The sequence below is a fragment of the Dendronephthya gigantea genome, unplaced genomic scaffold, assembly GCF_004324835.1.
Source record: "Dendronephthya gigantea isolate DGI-Jeju-01 unplaced genomic scaffold, DenGig_1.0 000291F, whole genome shotgun sequence".
NCBI lineage: Eukaryota > Metazoa > Cnidaria > Anthozoa > Malacalcyonacea > Nephtheidae > Dendronephthya > Dendronephthya gigantea.
The window spans coordinates 87,857-109,781 of NW_021163301.1; the positions used below are offsets into that span (position 1 = coordinate 87,857).

Below are 21,925 nucleotides of genomic sequence, written 5' to 3' on the forward strand. Positions count from 1 at the left end.
TGAAAATTAAAAGAAAAGCACAAGTAAAAAAAGTTTTAAAACACGTGTCTTCTAAAACGCCTAAAAATGAAGAAAGTCAGACGGAAAAAAATCAAACAATTTCCCGCTTTTAAAAAACTCATATTTACGTACCTTAATTTTTTTTCACGAAAATTTGACAGGGTGATTTTCTCGAGAGTGAAAAAATTTAATTTTTTCACTTTTTTGAAATTCTCTTAGATTTTTTTTTCGACGAAGAAGTATTTTGTCTTGGGCTACCTGTGTCAAGCCAGACACAGTCGCCCAAGACAGACACAGGTAGCCCAAGACAAAATACTTCTTCGTCGAAAAAAAAATCTAAGAGAATTTCAAAAAAGGGGAAAAAATTAAATTTTTTCACTCTCGAGAAAATCACCCTGTCAAATTTTCGTGAAAAAAAATTAAGGTACGTAAACATGAGTTTTTTAAAAGCGGGAAATTGTTTGATTTTTTTCCGTCTGACTTTCTTTATTTTCAGGCTTTTTAGAAGACACGTGTTTTTAAAACTTTTTTTACTTCTGCTTTTTTTTAATTTTAGGTACTTTTGAACGCGATAATTTTTTTTTGGTTTTTTTATTTCAAATTTTTTTTCAATTCACAGTCTTTCGCAAAGGCCGAAAGTCTTTTAACTGTTTTAAACATTCCAAATCACACCGAGATTTTTCAGGCTAATTTTGTTGCATTGCCAGGAGTTGAAACGTTTGTCCTCGGATTGAGAGACGAACGTCTTAACCACTAGACCATCGCGTCATTTGTCGAAAGTTATTGTTCTCTATTTGACCTAATCCTTTCGATGAATTTTAAATTAAATAGTAATTTCGGTTGGAAAAATCGAACCTTTCCCATGGAGGATTCGAACCTACCCTTACAACCTGGTAGGCCGAAGCCTTAACCACTGCGCTACCTCAATAAGCAACAACCAATCCTATGGCCCAGTGGTTAAGGCTACGGCCTACCAGGTTGTAAGGTAGGTTCGAATCCTGCATGGGAAAGGTTCGATTTTTCCCACCGAAATTACTATTTAATTTAAAATTCATCGAAAGGATTAGGTCAAATAGAGAACAATAGCTTTCGACAAATGACGCGATGGTCTAGTGGTTAAGACGTTCGTCTCTCAATCCGAGGACAAACGTTTCAACTCCTGGCAATGCAACAAAATTAGCCTGAAAAATCTCGGTGTGATTTGGAATGTTTAAAACAGTTAAAAGACTTTTCGGCCTTTGCGAAAGACTGTGAATTGAAAAAAATTTGAAATAAAAAACCAAAAAAAATTATGGTGTAAAAAGTACCTGAAAATTAAAAGAAAAGCACAAGTAAAAAAAGTTTTAAAAACACGTGTCTTCTAAAACGCCTAAAAATGAAGAAAGTCAGACGGAAAAAAATCAAACAATTTCCCGCTTTTAAAAAACTCATATTTACGTACCTTAATTTTTTTTCACGAAAATTTGACAGGGTGATTTTCTCGAGAGTGAAAAAATTTAATTTTTTTCACTTTTTTGAAATTCTCTTAGATTTTTTTTTCGACGAAGAAGTATTTTGTCTTGGGCTACCTGTGTCAAGCCAGACACTGTCGCCCAAGACAGACACAGGTAGCCCAAGACAAAATACTTCTTCGTCGAAAAAAAAATCTAAGAGAATTTCAAAAAAGGGGAAAAAATTAAATTTTTTCACTCTCGAGAAAATCACCCTGTCAAATTTTCGTGAAAAAAAATTAAGGTACGTAAACATGAGTTTTTTAAAAGCGGGAAATTGTTTGATTTTTTTCCGTCTGACTTTTTATTTTCAGGCTTTTTAGAAGACACGTGTTTTTAAAACTTTTTTTACTTCTGCTTTTTTTTAATTTTAGGTACTTTTGAACGCGATAATTTTTTTTGGTTTTTTTATTTCAAATTTTTTTCAATTCACAGTCTTTCGCAAAGGCCGAAAAGTCTTTTAACTGTTTTAAACATTCCAAATCACACCGAGATTTTTCAGGCTAATTTTGTTGCATTGCCAGGAGTTGAAACGTTTGTCCTCGGATTGAGAGACGAACGTCTTAACCACTAGACCACCGCGTCATTTGTCGAAAGCTATTGTTCTCTATTTGACCTAATCCTTTCGATGAATTTTAAATTAAATAGTAATTTCGGTGGGAAAAATGGAACCTTTCCCATGCAGGATTCGAACCTACCCTTACAACCTGGTAGGCCGAAGCCTTAACCACTGCGCTACTCAATAACATATATATCAACAACCAATCCTATGGCCCACTGGTTAAGGCTACGGCCTACCAGGTTGTAAGTGTAGGTTCGAATCCTGCATGGGAAAGGTTCGATTTTTCCCACCGAAATTACTATTTAATTTAAAATTCATCGAAAGGATTAGGTCAAATAGAGAACGATAGCTTTCGACAAATGACGCGATGGTCTAGTGGTTAAGACGTTCGTCTCTCAATCCGAGGACAAACGTTTCAACTCCTGGCAATGCAACAAAATTAGCCTGAAATCTCGGTTATGATTTGGAATGTTTAAAACAGTTAAAAGACTTTTCGGCCTTTGCGAAAGACTGTGAATTGAAAAAAAAATTGAAATAAAAAAACAAAAAAAAATTATCGCGTTCAAAAGTACCTAAAAATTAAAAAAAAAGCAGAAGTAAAAAAAGTTTTAAAAACACGTGTCTTCTAAAAAGCCTGAAAATGAAGAAAGTGAGACGGAAAAAAATCAAACAATTTCCCGCTTTTAAAAAACTCATGTTTACGTACCTTAAATTTTTTTCACGAAAATTTGACAGGGTGATTTTCTCGAGAGTGAAAAAATTTAATTTTTTCCCCTTTTTTGAAATTCTCTTAGATTTTTTTTTCGACGAAGAAGTATTTTGTCTTGGGCTACCTGTGTCTGTCTTGGGCTACCTGTGTCTGGCTTGACACAGGTAGCCCAAGACAAAATACTTCTTCGTCGAAAAAAAAATCTAAGAGAATTTCAAAAAAGTGAAAAAATTAAATTTTTTCACTCTCGAGAAAATCACCCTGTCAAATTTTCGTGAAAAAAAATTAAGGTACGTAGATATGAGTTTTTTAAAAGCGGGAAATTGTTTGATTTTTTTCCGTCTGACTTTCTTCATTTTCAGGCGTTTTAGAAGACACGTGTTTTTAAAACTTTTTTTACTTGTGCTTTTTTTAATTTTCAGGTACTTTTAACACGATAATTTTTCTTTTGGTTTTTTATTTCAAATTTTTTTCAATTCACCGTCTTTCGCAAAGGCCGAAAAGTCTTTTAACTGTTTTAAACATTCCAAATCACACCGAGATTTTTCAGGCTAATTTTGTTGCATTGCCAGGAGTTGAAACGTTTGTCCTCGGATTGAGAGACGAACGTCTTAACCACTAGACCATCGCGTCATTTGTCGAAAGTTATTGTTCTCTATTTGACCTAATCCTTTCGATGAATTTTAAATTAAATAGTAATTTCGGTTGGAAAAATCGAACCTTTCCCATGCAGGATTCGAACCTACCCTTACAACCTGGTAGGCCGAAGCCTTAACCACTGCGCTACCTCAATACAACAACCAATCCTATGGCCCAGTGGTTAAGCTACGGCCTACCAGGTTGTAAGGGTAGGTTCGAATCCTCCATGGGAAAGGTTCGATTTTTCCACCGAAATTACTATTTAATTTAAAATTCATCGAAAGGATTAGGTCAAATAGAGAACAATAACTTTCGACAAATGACGCGATGGTCTAGTGGTTAAGACGTTCGTCTCTCAATCCGAGGACAAACGTTTCAACTCCTGGCAATGCAACAAAATTAGCCTGAAAAATCTCGGTGTGATTTGGAATGTTTAAAACAGTGAAAAGACTTCTCGGACTTTGCGAAAGACTTTAAATTGAAAAAAAAATTTGAAATAAAAAAAAACCCAAAAAAAATTATCGCGTTCAAAAGTACCTAAAAATTAAAAAAAAAGCAGAAGTAAAAAAAGTTTTAAAAACACGTGTCTTCTAAAAAGCCTGAAAATGAAGAAAGTGAGACGGAAAAAAATCAAACAATTTCCCGCTTTTAAAAAACTCATGTTTACGTACCTTAAATTTTTTTCACGAAAATTTGACAGGGTGATTTTCTCGAGAGTGAAAAAATTTAATTTTTTCCCTTTTTTGAAATTCTCTTAGATTTTTTTTTCGACGAAGAAGTATTTTGTCTTGGGCTACCTGTGTCTGTCTTGGGCTACCTGTGTCTGGCTTGACACAGGTAGCCCAAGACAAAATACTTCTTCGTCGAAAAAAAATCTAAGAGAATTTCAAAAAAGTGAAAAAAATTAAATTTTTTCACTCTCGAGAAAATCACCCTGTCAAATTTTCGTGAAAAAAAATTAAGGTACGTAGATATGAGTTTTTTAAAAGCGGGAAATTGTTTGATTTTTTTCCGTCTGACTTTCTTCATTTTCAGGCGTTTTAGAAGACACGTGTTTTTAAAACTTTTTTTACTTGTGCTTTTCTTTTAATTTTCAGGTACTTTTTAACACGATAATTTTTCTTTTGGTTTTTTTATTTCAAATTTTTTTCAATTCACCGTCTTTCGCAAAGGCCGAAAAGTCTTTTAACTGTTTTAAACATTCCAAATCACACCGAGATTTTTCAGGCTAATTTTGTTGCATTGCCAGGAGTTGAAACGTTTGTCCTCGGATTGAGAGACGAACGTCTTAACCACTAGACCACCGCGTCATTTGTCGAAAGCTATTGTTCTCTATTTGACCTAATCCTTTCGATGATTTTTAAATTAAATAGTAATTTCGGTGGGAAAAATCGAACCTTTCCCATGCAGGATTCGAACCTACCCTTACAACCTGGTAGGCCGAAGCCTTAACCACTGCGCTACCTCAATAACATATATATCAACAACCAATCCTATGGCCCAGTGGTTAAAGCTACGGCCTACCAGGTTGTAAGGGTAGGTTCGAATCCTGCATGGGAAAGGTTCGATTTTTCCCACCGAAATTACTATTTAATTTAAAATTCATCGAAAGGATTAGGTCAAATAGAGAACAATAGCTTTCGACAAATGACGCGATGGTCTAGTGGTTAAGACGTTCGTCTCTCAATCCGAGGACAAACGTTTCAACTCCTGGCAATGAACAAAATTAGCCTGAAAATCTCGGTGTGATTTGGAATGTTTAAAACAGTTAAAAGACTTTTCGGCCTTTGCGAAAGACTGTGAATTGAAAAAAAAATTTGAAATAAAAAAACCAAAAAAAATTATCGCGTTCAAAAGTACCTAAAAATTAAAAAAAAGCACAAGTAAAAAAAGTTTTAAAAACACGTGTCTTCTAAAAAGCCTGAAAATGAAGAAAGTGAGACGGAAAAAAATCAAACAATTTCCCGCTTTTAAAAAACTCATGTTTACGTACCTTACGTAATTTTTTTCACGAAAATTTGACAGGGTGATTTTCTCGAGAGTGAAAAAATTTAATTTTTTTCCCTTTTTTGAAACTCTCTTAGATTTTTTTTTCGACGAAGAAGTATTTTGTCTTGGGCTACCTGTGTCTGTTTTGGGCTACCTGTGTCTGGCTTGACACAGGTAGCCCAAGACAAAATACTTCTTCGTCGAAAAAAAAATCTAAGAGAATTTCAAAAAAGTGAAAAAAATTAAATTTTTTCACTCTCGAGAAAATCACCCTGTCAAATTTTCGTGAAAAAAAATTAAGGTACGTAGATATGAGTTTTTTAAAAGCGGGAAATTTTTTTGATTTTTTTCCGTCTGACTTTCTTCATTTTCAGGCGTTTTAGAAGACACGTGTTTTTAAAACTTTTTTTACTTGTGCTTTTCTTTTAATTTTCAGGTACTTTTTAACACGATAATTTTTCTTTTGGTCTTTTTATTTCAATTTTTTTTCAATTCACCGTCTTTCGCAAAGGCCGAAAAGTCTTTTAACTGTTTTAAACATTCCAAATCACACCGAGATTTTTCAGGCTAATTTTGTTGCATTGCCAGGAGTTGAAACGTTTGTCCTCGGATTGAGAGACGAACGTCTTAACCACTAGACCACCGCGTCATTTGTCGAAAGCTATTGTTCTCTATTTGACCTAATCCTTTCGATGAATTTTAATTTAAATAGTAATTTCGGTGGGAAAAATCGAACTTTTCCCATGCAGGATTCGAACCTACCCTTACAACCTGGTAGGCCGAAGCCTTAACCACTGCGCTACCTCAATAACATATATATCAACAACCAATCCTATGGCCCAGTGGTTAAAGCTACGGCCTACCAGGTTGTAAGGGTAGGTTCGAATCCTGCATGGGAAAGGTTCGATTTTTCCCACCGAAATTACTATTTAATTTAAAATTCATCGAAAGGATTAGGTCAAATAGAGAACAATAGCTTTCGACAAATGACGCGATGGTGTAGTGGTTAAGACGTTCGTCTCTCAATCCGAGGACAAACGTTTCAACTCCTGGCAATAGAACAAAATTAGCCTGAAAAATCTCGGTGTGATTTGGAATGTTTAAAACAGTTAAAAGACTTTTCGGCCTTTGCGAAAGACTGTGAATTGAAAAAAAAATTTGAAATAAAAAAACCAAAAAAAAATTATCGCGTTCAAAAGTACCTAAAAATTAAAAAAAAAGCACAAGTAAAAAAAGTTTTAAAAACACGTGTCTTCTAAAAAGCCTGAAAATGAAGAAAGTGAGACGGAAAAAAATCAAACAATTTCCCGCTTTTAAAAAACTCATGTTTACGTACCTTTTTACGTAAATTTTTTTCACGAAAATTTGACAGGGTGATTTTCTCGAGAGTGAAAAAATTTAATTTTTTTCCCTTTTTTGAAACTCTCTTAGATTTTTTTTTCGACGAAGAAGTATTTTGTCTTGGGCTACCTGTGTCTGTTTTGGGCTACCTGTGTCTGGCTTGACACAGGTAGCCCAAGACAAAATACTTCAAGATATAAATTTTTTGAGTCTCGACCACATTTTCACAGTCTTCACCACGAGACTAACAGATTTAGTGATTGACAGCCGGTTAAGTTTTGTATATTAAGGGGATCTCGGAAAAAGTCGAAATACGAAAGCGGGAACCACAGGACCACATTAATTCTGCCACAAGTTGAAAATTTTGTGGAGTTTCCTGACAAACTGACAATTTCCTTTCGATCACTTCTTCGGATTTTGGGCGAAAAGAAAATTCGTTTCTAGTGCTACATAATTTCTAATGTTTTTGCCTCCCGCAGTAAAGTCTTCAAGAAGAGTGTCTGCATGATGATACACTGTTAAGTCTTAAGAATCCGCGAAACAAAAACATTTTAGAACTTTGGCAAAACTAGATCAATTTCGCAGAATATCTAGCCTATTTATTAATATTACGAGAAAAAATCTTAACAGTCCTTTTCTCCCCCTCCTTCCTTCTGGTCGAAACGGCTTTCCATACTTTCTCTGTGCTACAAATAGCTGAATGCAACGTTATATACAGGTTTTCCCTGACCTATAGGATTTTTGCGATAATTTTATGCCATCATGCAATATACTTCGAAAAAAACTGGAACTCGCGAAAATCGAAAATTTGGTAGAGAAGTGCACGCGGAATAAACAACCCATATATATATATATATATATATATATATATATATATATATATTATAATATTATATTATATATATATATATATATTATATATATATATATTATATATATTATATATATATCATATGGTACATTTAAATCAACAATGAAAAAATATTTCTTGCACTTAAACCCAATAACTTAGCATTATAGACCCTTGCTACCATAAAAATGGCTGTAAAGGATTATAATGTAAACTCTATACTCTTTGCATGTATAATATTTTTCTCTTTCATATCACACAATACAATTGGAATAGCTTGTTTATTATATTTAGATCTTAGTTAATATTGCTATCTTCTTATTTAGAATAGATAATCGAACTGACAATTTTTGGTATATAATTAGTTAATTGTAATCTAGGGACCTTAAACAAAAGCCCTATGGTTTCTAGAAGGTTCCTAGCCCTACTATGTAAATATTTTCTTCTAATTACTGGTTACGTGTAAATACATATCAAACTCTGTGTAGACAAAAGGTATATCGTGTTTCAAGTTAGCGCGCTTCCAGCTGCGCGGCTATATTATTTGACTCAAAATTCGTGGTTTTTTCCTGCTCGTGCGTTGTGCGTAAAAAATACATCTTAGTTACCAGCGGGATTTAAAAATTTCACCTTCGGCACGTCTGGTAATGCAATTTTCATACAGATTCATCACGTTCTAGACCTGGACTTTGGGGTTTTTTAGTACGCCGCTATTATAGAATTTCACCGCTGAGTGACCTACTCACGGCGGAAGTGAGAGGGAAACTGGAGCTAGCGCTGTTGCAATACATTGTGACGTCTAGTTACTTCCATTTTTGGAATCTACATGATTTGGCGCAAATTTTGATACCAAATTCATACATATTCAAAGCGAATTAAGAGTGGACCAATGGCTCTATATCTTCGGTTTTTCGGGGTTTCTTTCTCGATTTTGGTTTTGTTTACCTCATAAATTCATTCCGTCGAAGGGATAGAGCATGAATACGAACAAAGTACGCCTTTTCTACGGACTACAGTTCCTTCTTTTAATTACGAAATAAGCAAGTAAGTATTAAAATTATAAATTTTTGATGATTGTCCATATTAAAAGTTTAAAATATCTTTGTTCGGAGTTGATAAACACTCTGTGTCTATATTTCAGCTTACTCATATATACTTTATCAAAAGAGAGGCACTGAGCAAAAGAACGGAGAAACCTATGGCTATGAATCTTCTTTTAGTTGACGTGTTTGCGGACGAAAACTCATTATTATTAATGTATTCATCGGCAAAACGCCGAGATGGGCCGGCTTCAAAATTCGCTTCATGAATTCGCTTCGATCTCAACGCCATCTTTGTTTATGGCCGCGCGGTATTGCTCTCAAAAGAGACTAGACTCTAGCTAGGGCAAATGTCCCAATTTGTACTACAAGAGTTTGATATGGATATGGGCGAAAAAATTTAAAAAAAAAAAAAAATATATGGCTTATGAATTATCACATTTAAGGCCTGTTTCAGACGTCGAACTTTTCATGTGCCGAACCTGATGTTAATAAGCTAAAGTCTTTGTTTATAAAGCTCGTTTGCATTTGATTCGGCACATGACTAACTTATCTTCACGACCAGAAACAGCACTTTAACTGCATGAAAAATATATCAAACGAATAGACCAAACAATCAAAGCGTGTGACAAAATTGAATTAATCTTATTTGAAGAGTGTGATTCTTATAGAATATTTGCCATTTTTTATTCTGACTTCTAGATTTTTTGGAATTTTTTCATTCATTGTCAAATAAATATTACACTTTCCTCTAAAATGTTAAAGCTGGAACAGCGCGAATGCGAGATACTATCTTAATTTGCACATGTTCTCTACTTTGCAATGTAAATGATTAGATAAAACGTTACTGACATGAGGCAGCTGTATTTTGAGTCGTAGCGTATATGTTAAGTTTTGGTCCTCAACTCTCAAGCGTCAACGATTACTTGTATTTAAGTTCAACACAACACGGAGTCAGTATGAGCGATGATCTTAAAGATGTTAAAATTATTCTTGCAAACCAAGATGGTGCCTATCAACCATGTGTGTTGTCTGGAATACTCGAAATCTGCCCAAGCAAACCGACTACAATACACGAAATTCAAGTGAAGCTCACAGGGCAAGCCTATATTTCTTTAGCAAACACAGAACGGCGGGAGGTTTTCATCGACATAGTTCAAATTATATTTCCAACCCCGGAAACACAAATCAGCGAGCATTTCGAAACGACACTACAAGAGAACGTTCGTTACAGAGTACCGTTTCATTTTCAGCTCAGGAATCACTTACCGTCGTCGTTTGAATTAAACACATCTTATTCTGGTATAACGGCTTATGTTCGTTATTACATTGAAAGCATCGTTATACGATCGAAACACACTTTGGCGCATAGATGTAGAAAGGATTTTAAATTTCGCCAAACCCGAGAGTTAACGGAGATTCCTGGATATTCAATGCCGAAGACATATCGTAAGTCTTATCGAAGTGGGGTGCTCGGTTTAGCTGCTGCGGTACACCTGACTTGTGAATTAGGTCGCGTTGTATACTACCTCGGCGAGACGATCTCCCTCAATATTACCGTAGACAATAGCGAAAGAAAAGTTCAAACAAAATTTGTTATCGCTCAGCTTGTGCAAGATGTTGGCCTTATCGAGAACGAAAGTGATCACCGCAGCTTACATAAATGCGTCACGATTAAAGTATTGCAGAGCAAGGTAGCTGCGGAGAGCGTCCAGACGAAACAGTGCGTAACACTATCCAACGTAGAGTTAGACATACAACCTGCTATGGACTTGATTCCGACAGTCGAAACAAGAAAAAGCATTATGTTCAACTACGCTGTACTGGTGAAGGTTATCATGGATGAAAAGTCAAATCTGTCTTTGAAAATCCCTATTACCGTCGTTCAGAGAAACAAGTTATTATTCTACTGAATTTCTATGATATCAACATCATAGACATAGCTTTCACTAATCAATATTCATAAAAGATAATAACGGCAGCAAACAAAGAAAAGCTGCAGATAATCTATCTATTGTTAAAAGCATAGTCAATTTTATGCAACGTGTACACGTAGTTGTCAATTCAATTCCATTCATTTTTATCGTTAGCTTTATTCTGCAGTATATAATATTTAGTACATACACACCTAAAAATCTCACACCTTGTTGACAAGTTGTTGACTCAACAAGCTTGTCGCAAGTTGTGAACAAGTTTGTAACAAGCTTGTTGACTTATCGTGCTGAACAAGCTTGTAGATATCAAGCTTGTTACAACTTGTTGGCTCGCGGACTTGTAGCGAGTTGTTTGAACAACTTGTATCAAGCTTGTTGAGAACAAAATTAATGTTATCAAATTTGTCCGAACAAGTTGTTGTTGACAATTTGTTGGCGTTAACAACAACTTGCTACAAGTCTTTTTTAACGCGTTGTAACAACATTATTATTAACAAGTTTGTTCCCGTTTGTCCCAACAATTTGTAGCGCCATTGTTAACATCTGTGTGGTTTCAGTGATTTGTCTGGATTTTGTATCATATCCATGATACGGAGTATATCAGTTAGTAAAATGATGATGAGATGCGCGTTGAAATCTCTTCATTCAAAATGTACGGAGAAAGGCGGCTATATATAATTGTTCCAATTTCGAAACTAAATATATTACTGTAGACTGCAGTTATACATCAAAACATTACAATTCTACGATCAAGGGCTGGGATAAAAATCACGTTTTAGTTAACGCGTTTCTGTCATGCTTGGTGATCACAGGAAACCGCCATTTTCTATTAACGTGGTCCTTGGTCTTATACAAAAAACACGATTTATTCTGTTTTTAAGAGTCAAGGGATGAAAACTTAAATGTCTCTCTAACAAGATCCTGGCTTGCGAGGTTGTCTCCCTAATCGATCCTGAATATTTTTTTCAAAAAAATATCGATTGGCTTATTCTATTGTTTTATTGTTCTACTGTATTGTTCTCTATCTCGCAAAACTTCTTTCGTAGCTTTTCTTATAGCAAACTAAAATTCTCATTCCAAGTTTTATTTATTCTAGTTCAGCTCCGAGGATGTCATATACACAACAGCATATGCTTCAGATTTCGTGGAGACGCATTTCATTACCTCAAAATCATTTTCGGGATCATGTTCAAGTCAACTGCCAAAAAGCTCCTGCGCCTTCAAACGGTTTGTGGTGCCAACAATTTATTAAATAACTACATTTAAACTACAAAAAACCTATTAAAAAATTATGACTATACTATAGAAAAGAGATCAGAGGTTTGGACTAGAAACACTATTTTAAGGCCGTGTTGATACACAATGCAATTTTTCTTGCAATTTGCAATGCAATTCTATTTTTTAGGGATGTAAACTCAGTGAAGAGTTTTCGAGAATTAATAAGCACAGATTTCGTAGTTGCCACATTTACATCTCTCAAAAATATAATTGCGTTGCTATTTGAAAGAAAAATTGCATTGAGTAACGAGGCTTTACAAAACGAGTATACTAAATAACATTTCTGCCGATCTGTTTTATCTATAATCGCAGAAAGATGGAGGATGTGCATTTCAACAGAATGAATAGTGGAAAAAAGCGAATAGCAGTCGTAAATGAGGTAGATAGCAGTTGATGGCAGTCGTAAAGGAGGTAATTTCTTTTATGTGTTAAAGACGTCATTGGTAGTTTATCTTGCAACGTTTTCCATTTTTTTCACATGTCATGCATTTTCCAAAAAATATGCAGTCATCCGCCAGCTTTTCCGTAATAATAAATTAATTCACTTGAGTATCTTCAACGAAGCGCCATCTTGCAACTGATTTTGACAAATTACTTATTTCGTCGGGGAATTTAGAAATTGAATTTACAGCTGGCTGACTGTGTTCTCACAACAGGGGCTTTTTTGAAAGTTTGATGGCGGTATCTACTATCCACATGCCTGTTAGATGAATTTTGAAAACCAAGGAAAGGATTGATCTCAGTCGTATAAACTAAAGGTTCTATCCGTCATTTCGTTAGCAAAAGCAGCAAAATTCATCAACGTGTTTATTGTAGGTGTTGATTTCGGGAACTCCATTCCATGACGAGTACTTGCAGCAAACCCAGATTGCTCAGACTTGCTCAGAGTGCGTTTCACATTACTCATCAGGTGCACAAACGTGTTTATACCTCGCGAAGAGATCTTCATGGAAGATATTAGTGCGTTATGATTGTAGAGACATTGCTTGGTGTTACCTCTTTATTATGTGAATCTACGAAGAAAAAAAATGAAGGACATCTATGTGCAATCTTTCATGTCTCCTAATCTACAATACATGCATGCATTTATATTGGAAAACTCTAAAAGGAATTCTTAATTTCAGACGTTGGTATCGATATTGTTCCGATATCCCATGCACCCCTGTGCATACATCTTTTGTTTACATTTTTCTTGTGTAGAAACTTTTGTAGAAATGAGGAACATAATACCTCGAATCTTAAACCCTAACTCTGCAACAACATATGTGTATTAGTTGAAATAGGCCGATGTATTATACTACCATGACACGTTTTTAACTAGAAATGTTAATCAATACACAGCTGGGAAGAGCATTCTATACAGTACATGATCAAATTCCAGGGTTTGGTGGCAAAGCTTTGTCAAATGCGGAAAATATAGGTGCAATCTCTTTCAGGACTGTATTTCCCGCATTTTGCAATATTTTTTAGCCACACTTTGCGGTTGATGTGTTCGAACGAGCAATATAACCTTGCGTAATCAGACATACCTCACTAATTATCACCCAGTTTTGTCCAGTATGATCATTGACTCTAATCAGAAGCTCACTCACTTTACCAATCGTAGCTGGGACAGCATAATCAGCAAGACCGTTCACAAATTTACCCACACGAATATAATCATTAGGCAAAAATTCTCCTTTTACAAACGTTTTCTGTGCTTCCACGTCAGATGCAGGAGTTTCATGGGACACTGTTTCAAGAAACATGAATAGTTAAAATATCGAGCCTGGTTCAATTTAAGTCGCAATTGTCGTGAACATGTCAAGGTGGCTGATGTGATAGAATATTTTTGTGAATACAGTCAACAATGACCGATTTGAATTATCTGGACTATCCTTTTAAAAAATGACTTGTTCACTACAATACCACAAAATGGAAACCAGGCTTTACGTGATATATTATGACTATTTGCATCATTAGTTAATTTCGGTCTAAAACGTAAGTTGTCCCGGAATAGAATGAATATTTAGTCATCAAGCATTTTGACAATTGTCATTGTCACAGTTTCACTACCCGTGCATACTGTTAGCAAGGAATAGTACTCGTGATTTTAAAAACCCTCCCCGGGTCATGGCAGCTTGGCAAAATCTTCAAACATCACTGGTATACTATTAATAACTGGTTGTATATTCCATGATTACCTAAACGTATGAGGTAATGTTAGGTTTTCGTAGGAAAATACCTTAATTACTTACTTCACCTGGTATGACAACTGCACACAACCTAATTTACACAAATACCTTTCCATCTATTTGACCAACTTCTTAATACTCACATTTCTCTCTTTTCAACTTGCTCTCTGTTGTCAAAATCTCGACAGATGCATTGGAAAAATGTCACCAGGATGTTCCACATTTCCAGTATTGATACGAAAACTAGAAAAAGTTACAAATTCATATTTACCACATCCATGTTTTTAAATTGCAACATGTATTTCGATACTTAGCACTGAAATTATACTAAATTATACTAAAAGTTATACTATGGTAAAGTTTTGTTACTTATGAATGCATGCAGAAATTCAGTTGTGCACTTACTGTTCAAGATAAAGTTCTTCATCGAACTTGAACCGAACAACATCTCCCTTGTGTGGGGTGTGACCCCAAAAGAAACTCTGCCCGGTGTACGCCCTTTCTATCGTATGGGTTTGGTACACATTGATTGTTGTGATTACTGACGCCTTCGGATTAAGATGAGCTTGAAACAATGGAGCTTTCTTGAAATCCTTATCCTATACAAACGTATATGTATTATAAATAGGTTTCTGTAACTATGGTAACTGAGTCGCAACCCATGTCTCAGACGTGCACTACGCAGAAAGGGATCTAATTTTGAATGCGAGAGACTGATATCATTGCAGCACAGTGGGTAATCTGAGGATGGGTGATTTACATATTCCTTTCACGATTGTCTTTAAAGAAGACAATTACGTAGTTGGACCTCCCTGGGATCAAGCTGACTGCGCACTGAATAAAATGACAGAAGCGCAGACGTATGTAACCACGTTAATAAATGTAATTCATGAATACTTTGTTTCGGACCTTTCGGTATATTTGGTACTGCAGGGGAGCTGTTTGTCAGTGATGTTTCACTCATACCATAATGTTTCTTTATCTATACTGGCCGTAGCCCCGTAAACTTACAACTAAATTCTGTCTCTTTCCAGGCAATGATGATTCCTTTCCAACATGTTGAAACAGAGAAGGCTTAAAACGGATTCGTAACTGAGCCTTTTCTCGATTGCAGTGAGCCTAAAGTATAAAATGGAAGAATTGGAGGACTACCACACGCGAGGTTCATACAGTAATACACCACAAGTATCAGTACTGTTTTCAAAGCCTTGGACGCAGGCCACGCACTCATATTAGCCAATTATTTTTTTTACAAATCAGCAGCGGGAGGAATCCTAGCCTTTCCTATACAATCTGATTGGCTGTAGTCGCGGGCGGAATTTTACCGATATCTGACCACGGTCCGGAATCCTATATTTCATGCTCGAGCGAAAGCGTATTTGTTTTGTTTTTCTAAAGATTTTTTCGCAAACTTTTGACTTTTTTACCTTTTTTTTAAATATATCGACCAAATGATTATCACGATAAATTGAAGTGAACTTTAGTAGATTAAACGAACCAGGTTTTGATTGTTTATGTTTTCGTCGCCATTGCATAATACGAATAAACATGTCATTTACCGGACCTCGCAGCCGGTAAATAACATATATGTATTTGTACACCAATATTAATACCGTACTTGGCGCAGTCGCGTACGAAGCAGACTATATCCAGTATTAACAGCATGTGTGACATGTAATTAGTGTAGTGACCTAGTCTTGCATCTGCGTCATGCGTCCGCATTATAGGATCCGGCCATGTTAGTAATCAGGCTCAATTCACAAAAAATGTGACGCGAGATGAAATTCAGATTCTTTGAATATCATGCCTAGCAGCTAGAACAAGTAGCTAACTAAAAAGGATTATAAATATACAGCTGTTCACATACGCCCGGTTACCTCTGATTTAACGACACGTGAGATGATTTGAGGTATTGAAATGAGCCTTCCTTGAATCAAAACAAGCACGTGCTCTTGTTAGGCTGACTACACGACAACCAGAATCATGTTATTTACTCAATTCAATACCTCAAAGTCATTTTACGCTACGTTAAATCTCGGGTAACCGGATTTATGTGATTACCGGGTGGTTACCTGGTCTTATCCGGGCTGCACACTTTAACCCACAGTATGTGATCGAGTAGCCAATCAACAGGCTTATCTTTGTGAAACATAAGGAAGAACTCAACAATCGCTGGTAGATCACTTGTTCGGAATAGTTTTCCTGCAATATCAATGAAAATGTATAAATTCTAGGGATAACATGAGGACCGCGGTTATAGGAATGCGGGATAGCGCTATATGAATATATTCCAACAGATGCAATCATGTAGTTGTTCGAATTGCCCAAAAATAGCCTGAAAGCCCTTGAAGTATGGTAAAAGCCGCACCCCAGTATCGAAGTTTCTCGTTATTAATTGTTGGCTTCATTGATTTTTATTGATGTTCAGGCGCCGGTTGTATGAAAGCCGGATAGCGCCATCTACCGGATAGTGGGGTTTTTTTTTTTCAATCGCTTTAAAATCGACCTTTGTTAGGAATAACTTCGACTAAATCTTAGTATTCCTAAATTGAGAATCCTCTTTAACAATTGTTGGTTTCAAAGCAGAAATTTATTGCTTTCCAAGCATTTTAGAATGGTTGAAACTTGAAAACATCACTATCTGGTGGATAGCGCTATCCAGGCTTCGTACGGCCCCCAGGGTGACTGATGATTACTATCCAGTGACTCCAGTCTTCTTCCATCTGGCCTCTGGGGTACTACATGCAGTCAGTGTCTTATCAACGATATTTGGGACTTCATATACTTGAAGATTGATAAAAATTGCAATAAAGATTGCTGTTGCTCATGCATACACGGGCGGTTTGATCAGACCAATGGATCAGATTCACAAAAAAGAACTTTGCTTTACATGACTAATATACAAGTGTGGCCACTCGAGTAAATGTACGTCATGTTAACAACTGTGGTTATTTAATTGAATAAAATGCAGAAGTACTTTTACATACCAATAAAACCAAGGGACGAGAATTCAAGGATCATCCAACGATTCTCAGTTTGTTGCAAAGCAAAGGTTCGTATTGTACTCACGTATCCAGGTGTTGCAATTAAATCATCTTCGAGCTAAACGAAAGCATGAATGAGATACCGAAAAAATCCTGTCACATCATGCAGAGCTAAAGGGCAGGGATAAGAACACTTCAGGAAGTCATTCTTCTTATTTTACCTGAACATAGAACCGAGCTCTCTGCTGTGCGTACATCATGAGATATGAAAAGTCCAGATTCTGCTTTGTTCGCCATCTTGAAAAGTAAAGTTGAATTAAAATTTTATCGAATAAACAATGAGTCGTCTAAGTTACATTTGTACAGAAAGTACAAATATTGGTCCAAAGTCTCTGCTTATGTACTGTAGAAGGCTAACAGCAAAATAAAATTTATATCAATGGAGCGCTGACAAGCAGGACATACTTCATAAATTATTAACATCATAAACTTAATCTAACACCAACTCGAGCCCCCTGGCGATCAAATCGAACCAGCTTCGTATGATATCTATACAGACGCTGTGTGTAAATTGCTTTTCAATGAAGCGCTTGGCCACGAGGTCCCACTCTCACAATTTTTAGAATTACTCCTAACTCCCCATTAGGAGTTCAATTTAATGAGTGCAATGCGCGGAAAATCGTTATCACTTTTTAAGACGGATGAATTTTCCACTCTTACTCTATTACTGAATATATACTATAGTCTAGCCTAAATACATAATAAATATGGCCATGCTCCCAATAGTACCCCCTGTGTGTACGATGCTGATATTTAAATGATTGATTTATAAATATTTTAACAAGTTTTTATTAAGGTAGAAAATGAAGAGACTTACTTCACTCGCAAAGGAGGATCGTGGAAAGTTACATCTTTTGGAAGGTTATTCAAATCGGGATAAAATTCTTTTGGCGGGACGACAATTTCTATTAATCCTGAACGAATATAGCTATGAAACCTAGGATGAAAAATACATTGCACATTGTCATTATAATTAACATGCCCAAAATTGAAAATAACCACTGACGTGTGTCCGTGTGAGTGCACTACCACACATCTGTCACATCACACATGTTTATGAAGAAAATACAGTTGTCCTATAGAAATACTTTTACCGAAATTACTTTTGCGTCTCATTTTCGATGTCTTAACACTAAGCTAAACGTAAAGATGCCTGAAAAATTGACATGTAATTATCGTTATCTGATGTTATGTATTGTGTGCAATATTGCAAATATTGGATTGTCAAGGAATTAAACTAAGCAGACAATGCTTAAGAGAAGCGGGGGCCCAAGGCTTGCGCAAGATCAAGGTGCTTGACCATTGAATCCAATATCAACATTATGGCCGATAAAAACTAATATAACCAAGCAACAGAATAGCAGCGTCTTTTAACAACTTCGCATCAAATGTTTTAAAAAGCGTCCTGAAATAGATAAAAACACTGATGGAGGTTTAAAACCTCGAAAAGTCTTTTTAGGCAGTTACACCATGCACATAACACATTTGATGTGACTGGTTTTTTTTAGATAATTCTCACACAGCTATTTAATCAAGATACGTGGTTGAGAAGAGAGAATAGCCTCCCCTATACCCGCTGAACACCTGTGTTATCCAGCCATTAATCTCTTTATTAGGAGATGTATGTGATAATTGTTGTGATACGTTGTTTCCGTATCAAAGGTAGCTGAAATAAAATATCAAATTTAACCTGTTGATAAAAAAATGGAAATTATTTTGCTTTTGTGATGTGTATTTTGATTTTTGTGACCAATTTCAATTTTTCATAATGAGTTCCCCTATATTCACTAGTCACTTCAACAGAATGTTCATTGATGCATTTAGCAATTACTTAACAAAACAGAATCATATTTCAATATATGTCATCTTGCCAAGAATTTTTTCTACTGCAATGAGTTTCAAGGCAGTAAGGCTAATGAATGTACATACCTGTCTTTCAGTTCTTTGATTAGCTTGCTTACAAAGATTTTATCTTCAATTTCTGCTATAAATACAATGAGTATACAATCTCTTTTCTCCTCATCCGATATTCCTGTTATAAGTGACTGGATTGTGTTTAAAACATAACTGGCCTTGTCCCTCTTGATAGTTGGAACTCCAAAAGCAAGGGAAACTGAAAGAGCAGAAATCAATAAAAGATGAAAATATGATAAACTAATTTGCTGTACATTCCATGAATTAGTATTAAGGACAGTTTAAATGACTCTGTTTAATTTAAAATTAATCATTGGATCAAGATTCAGATTTGGGGAATTAATTTTCCAGGCTATTGACACAGTTACTTGTCCATGGTTTCATAATTATGCAATGCTTATGGAAGACCATGTTCTGCATCTTACATCCACCAAAACAAAGATTATATATTATAGAAATTATAGTACCTCCATGTCTGCCAGCTGAGACTTGAGTTGCTGGCACCAAACTGTTCTTGCTTCCCAATAAGTGTGACATATAATTATATATACTAGGTAGTGTTAATTGAGTATTGTTCAGAAATTCTGCATCTTTAATTTTAGTTCTATTGTTTCTTAATGCACTTTTATATTGATGTAATGACGATGATGACCTAATGGATATCAAATTTTGAGCAACTTCATCATTCTTTGATTCTACAAGACGGAGTCTCATAGACAGGCCTTTCAATCTTTCAATGATAGATGGATCAACTTCCACACCAGTTTTTAGAACTATATAAAATGCATAAATGTACAATTATCAAATGTATCAAAATTATCAATCACATTAAATTATAAGCATATGGATGAATTGAAAGCTAATTTATTGGTGTTGCTCTGCATCAAGCTACACTTCAAATATCACCAACAATTCAAATGTTATACATGTATTTTGTAATCTAGTACACACATATGTGTGAAAATCTTCTGATAAAAAAATTGTCACTGTAAAGAATAACAGAGTTTCAGATTTTATTGAAATCACTGTCAAGCTAGGATACATATGCAAAATATACTTGGTAAACATCAACACGAAAGCATTGACTGGTGCCAGTTGCCATTAATTAATACTGTAAAAGTTAAGATTAAACTTCCTATTGTGATTTAGGTTTTATATTACAGGACTTAAGAAGATCATATTCCAATGGCTTCAATGTAAGTAAAAGACAGTAGCAAATCAAAAGTATGTATTATGGAATTAACTGAAGTTAATCACCAAAAATGTAGTTAAGAGATCTATACATCCAGCCTTAAAAAGTTTCTTTTATCATTCAAATAATTACCATGACTACAAAGACTAAAATTGGATTCTGCTAATTCAAACCTTGACCAAGTGCATTTACACATGAAACAATTTATTAAGGGATTACTATATGAACAAGTTATCTTCACATTTTGATATTTGTTTCAAAATTGCTGAATAAAACGAAACTGAAAATCTCAAATCGGTATCCGAAATCTAAACGTGCTGTAGTTCCAAAGATTCATGTTTTAGAAATCTACCTTAAAGGGCCATGTAACATGTTAATTAGATCAAATTAATGCAAAATGCCATAAAAACCAGTTCACTATAGCCAACACAATCTCAGCAGTAAGCAAATACTGTGCGTACTATACAGCAAAATAAAAATATTTTATTCGACACATATATTCTGATTTTTACCTGCCCTAAATATAAATAAACCATTTGTTGGATGTACACAGTACCCGGTATGTATAAACGAAACACGAATGAAATAAACATATTTTCAAGTTTGTAAGCAGGAAGATTTGGGAAATTTAAGCTATAATATATAATATGAATATACAATATGTCCTGCAATTGATTAAGTTGCTGACAGCACTACCGGCAGAAAAATAAAGATATAACGTGTCAATATGGGAACCCGTGATGGAAAGTTAGTGTATTACGACGCTCTATACAGATAGATACAAAACATTTAAATGACGCTTCTTCGAATGGAAACTGGAAAGTGAGGGGCTTTGAAAGACAATATACCAATTAGAAAAAATATAAATGAAGATGAGACCCGCATAAATTTTACAACACTTTAATTTCCGTTTTTAACGGTCTGTAAACTGGAAATAAACATTTATTTTCATGGAGTGACAGTGTTACATTGTCGACCGGAAGCACACACGCACACAAGCGTAAACTGCCTAAGCTTGGCTTGTGCAGCTTGTTAAATTACCTTGCTAAAAGTGCAACATAAAACGGTAAACAATTATAAAGTAAAACTTACCTCTGTTACCACCATCCGATGTTATAATCAAGAAAATAACAGGAAGCAAAAACAATACTGTTGCGAGTATAATGCGGTTTCTCCGAAGAGTAAACCCCATTTCGTGTCAACACAAAACAACTTGACGGCGTGTACAGCTCAGAGAAATACACGCTACACATACATTTCGATGCTGCGAGGAAAAACCACGATGGAACGTACAAATTCGTCGCCCAAATTACTATTTAAAACACATTTAGCAGACAAGACATTCAACACTACACACAACAATATGTGGCCTGGCCACTGAAGACCGCTGACGGCATTTACCGACAAATACGTCCTGTGATTGGTCAAAATCATTCAGCTATTAGGGCGCACTTAAAATTCATTATTGCAAAAGATCCACAAAATTATTTTTGTATACAGACTATACAAAATTATGATAATGATGCATGTGTTTCCGCAGCATATTAGACACTATTACATGTTTGATATAAGCGCTGAGAATAAACCTCGCCACATTGCGCAAAAAAGGATTCCAAATTATCTTTGTTTTTGTCGAACCTGTTTTGGGTTGTAACCTGGACGTGTCCAAATACAAGCCAGTTTGCCCAGACCCCAGTTAAAATATTTCCCACTGAATAATCCCACGAGGATATATACCTTTATAAAGAGTCCGCGCTGTGTATTTGCGA

The 21,925-nt window shown here is 35.3% G+C and overlaps 1 protein-coding gene across 1 annotated transcript; it reads right to left on the bottom strand.

Moving 5' to 3' along the window:
• Nucleotides 1–12,757: 12,757 nt before the first annotated feature.
• LOC114541446 (alpha-1,3-mannosyl-glycoprotein 4-beta-N-acetylglucosaminyltransferase A-like) lies at nt 12,758–21,537 on the bottom strand. Its single transcript, XM_028561367.1, is given in 14 exon segments — nt 12,758–12,845; nt 13,362–13,564; nt 14,150–14,206; nt 14,209–14,249; nt 14,412–14,605; nt 15,018–15,125; nt 15,332–15,398; nt 16,079–16,208; nt 16,994–17,108; nt 17,212–17,287; nt 17,868–17,987; nt 18,980–19,163; nt 19,432–19,737; nt 21,249–21,537. Coding segments are annotated over 14 exon segments (1,722 nt in total). The 5' UTR covers nt 21,349–21,537; the 3' UTR covers nt 12,758–12,824.
• Between the last annotated feature and the right edge of the window lie 388 nt (nt 21,538–21,925).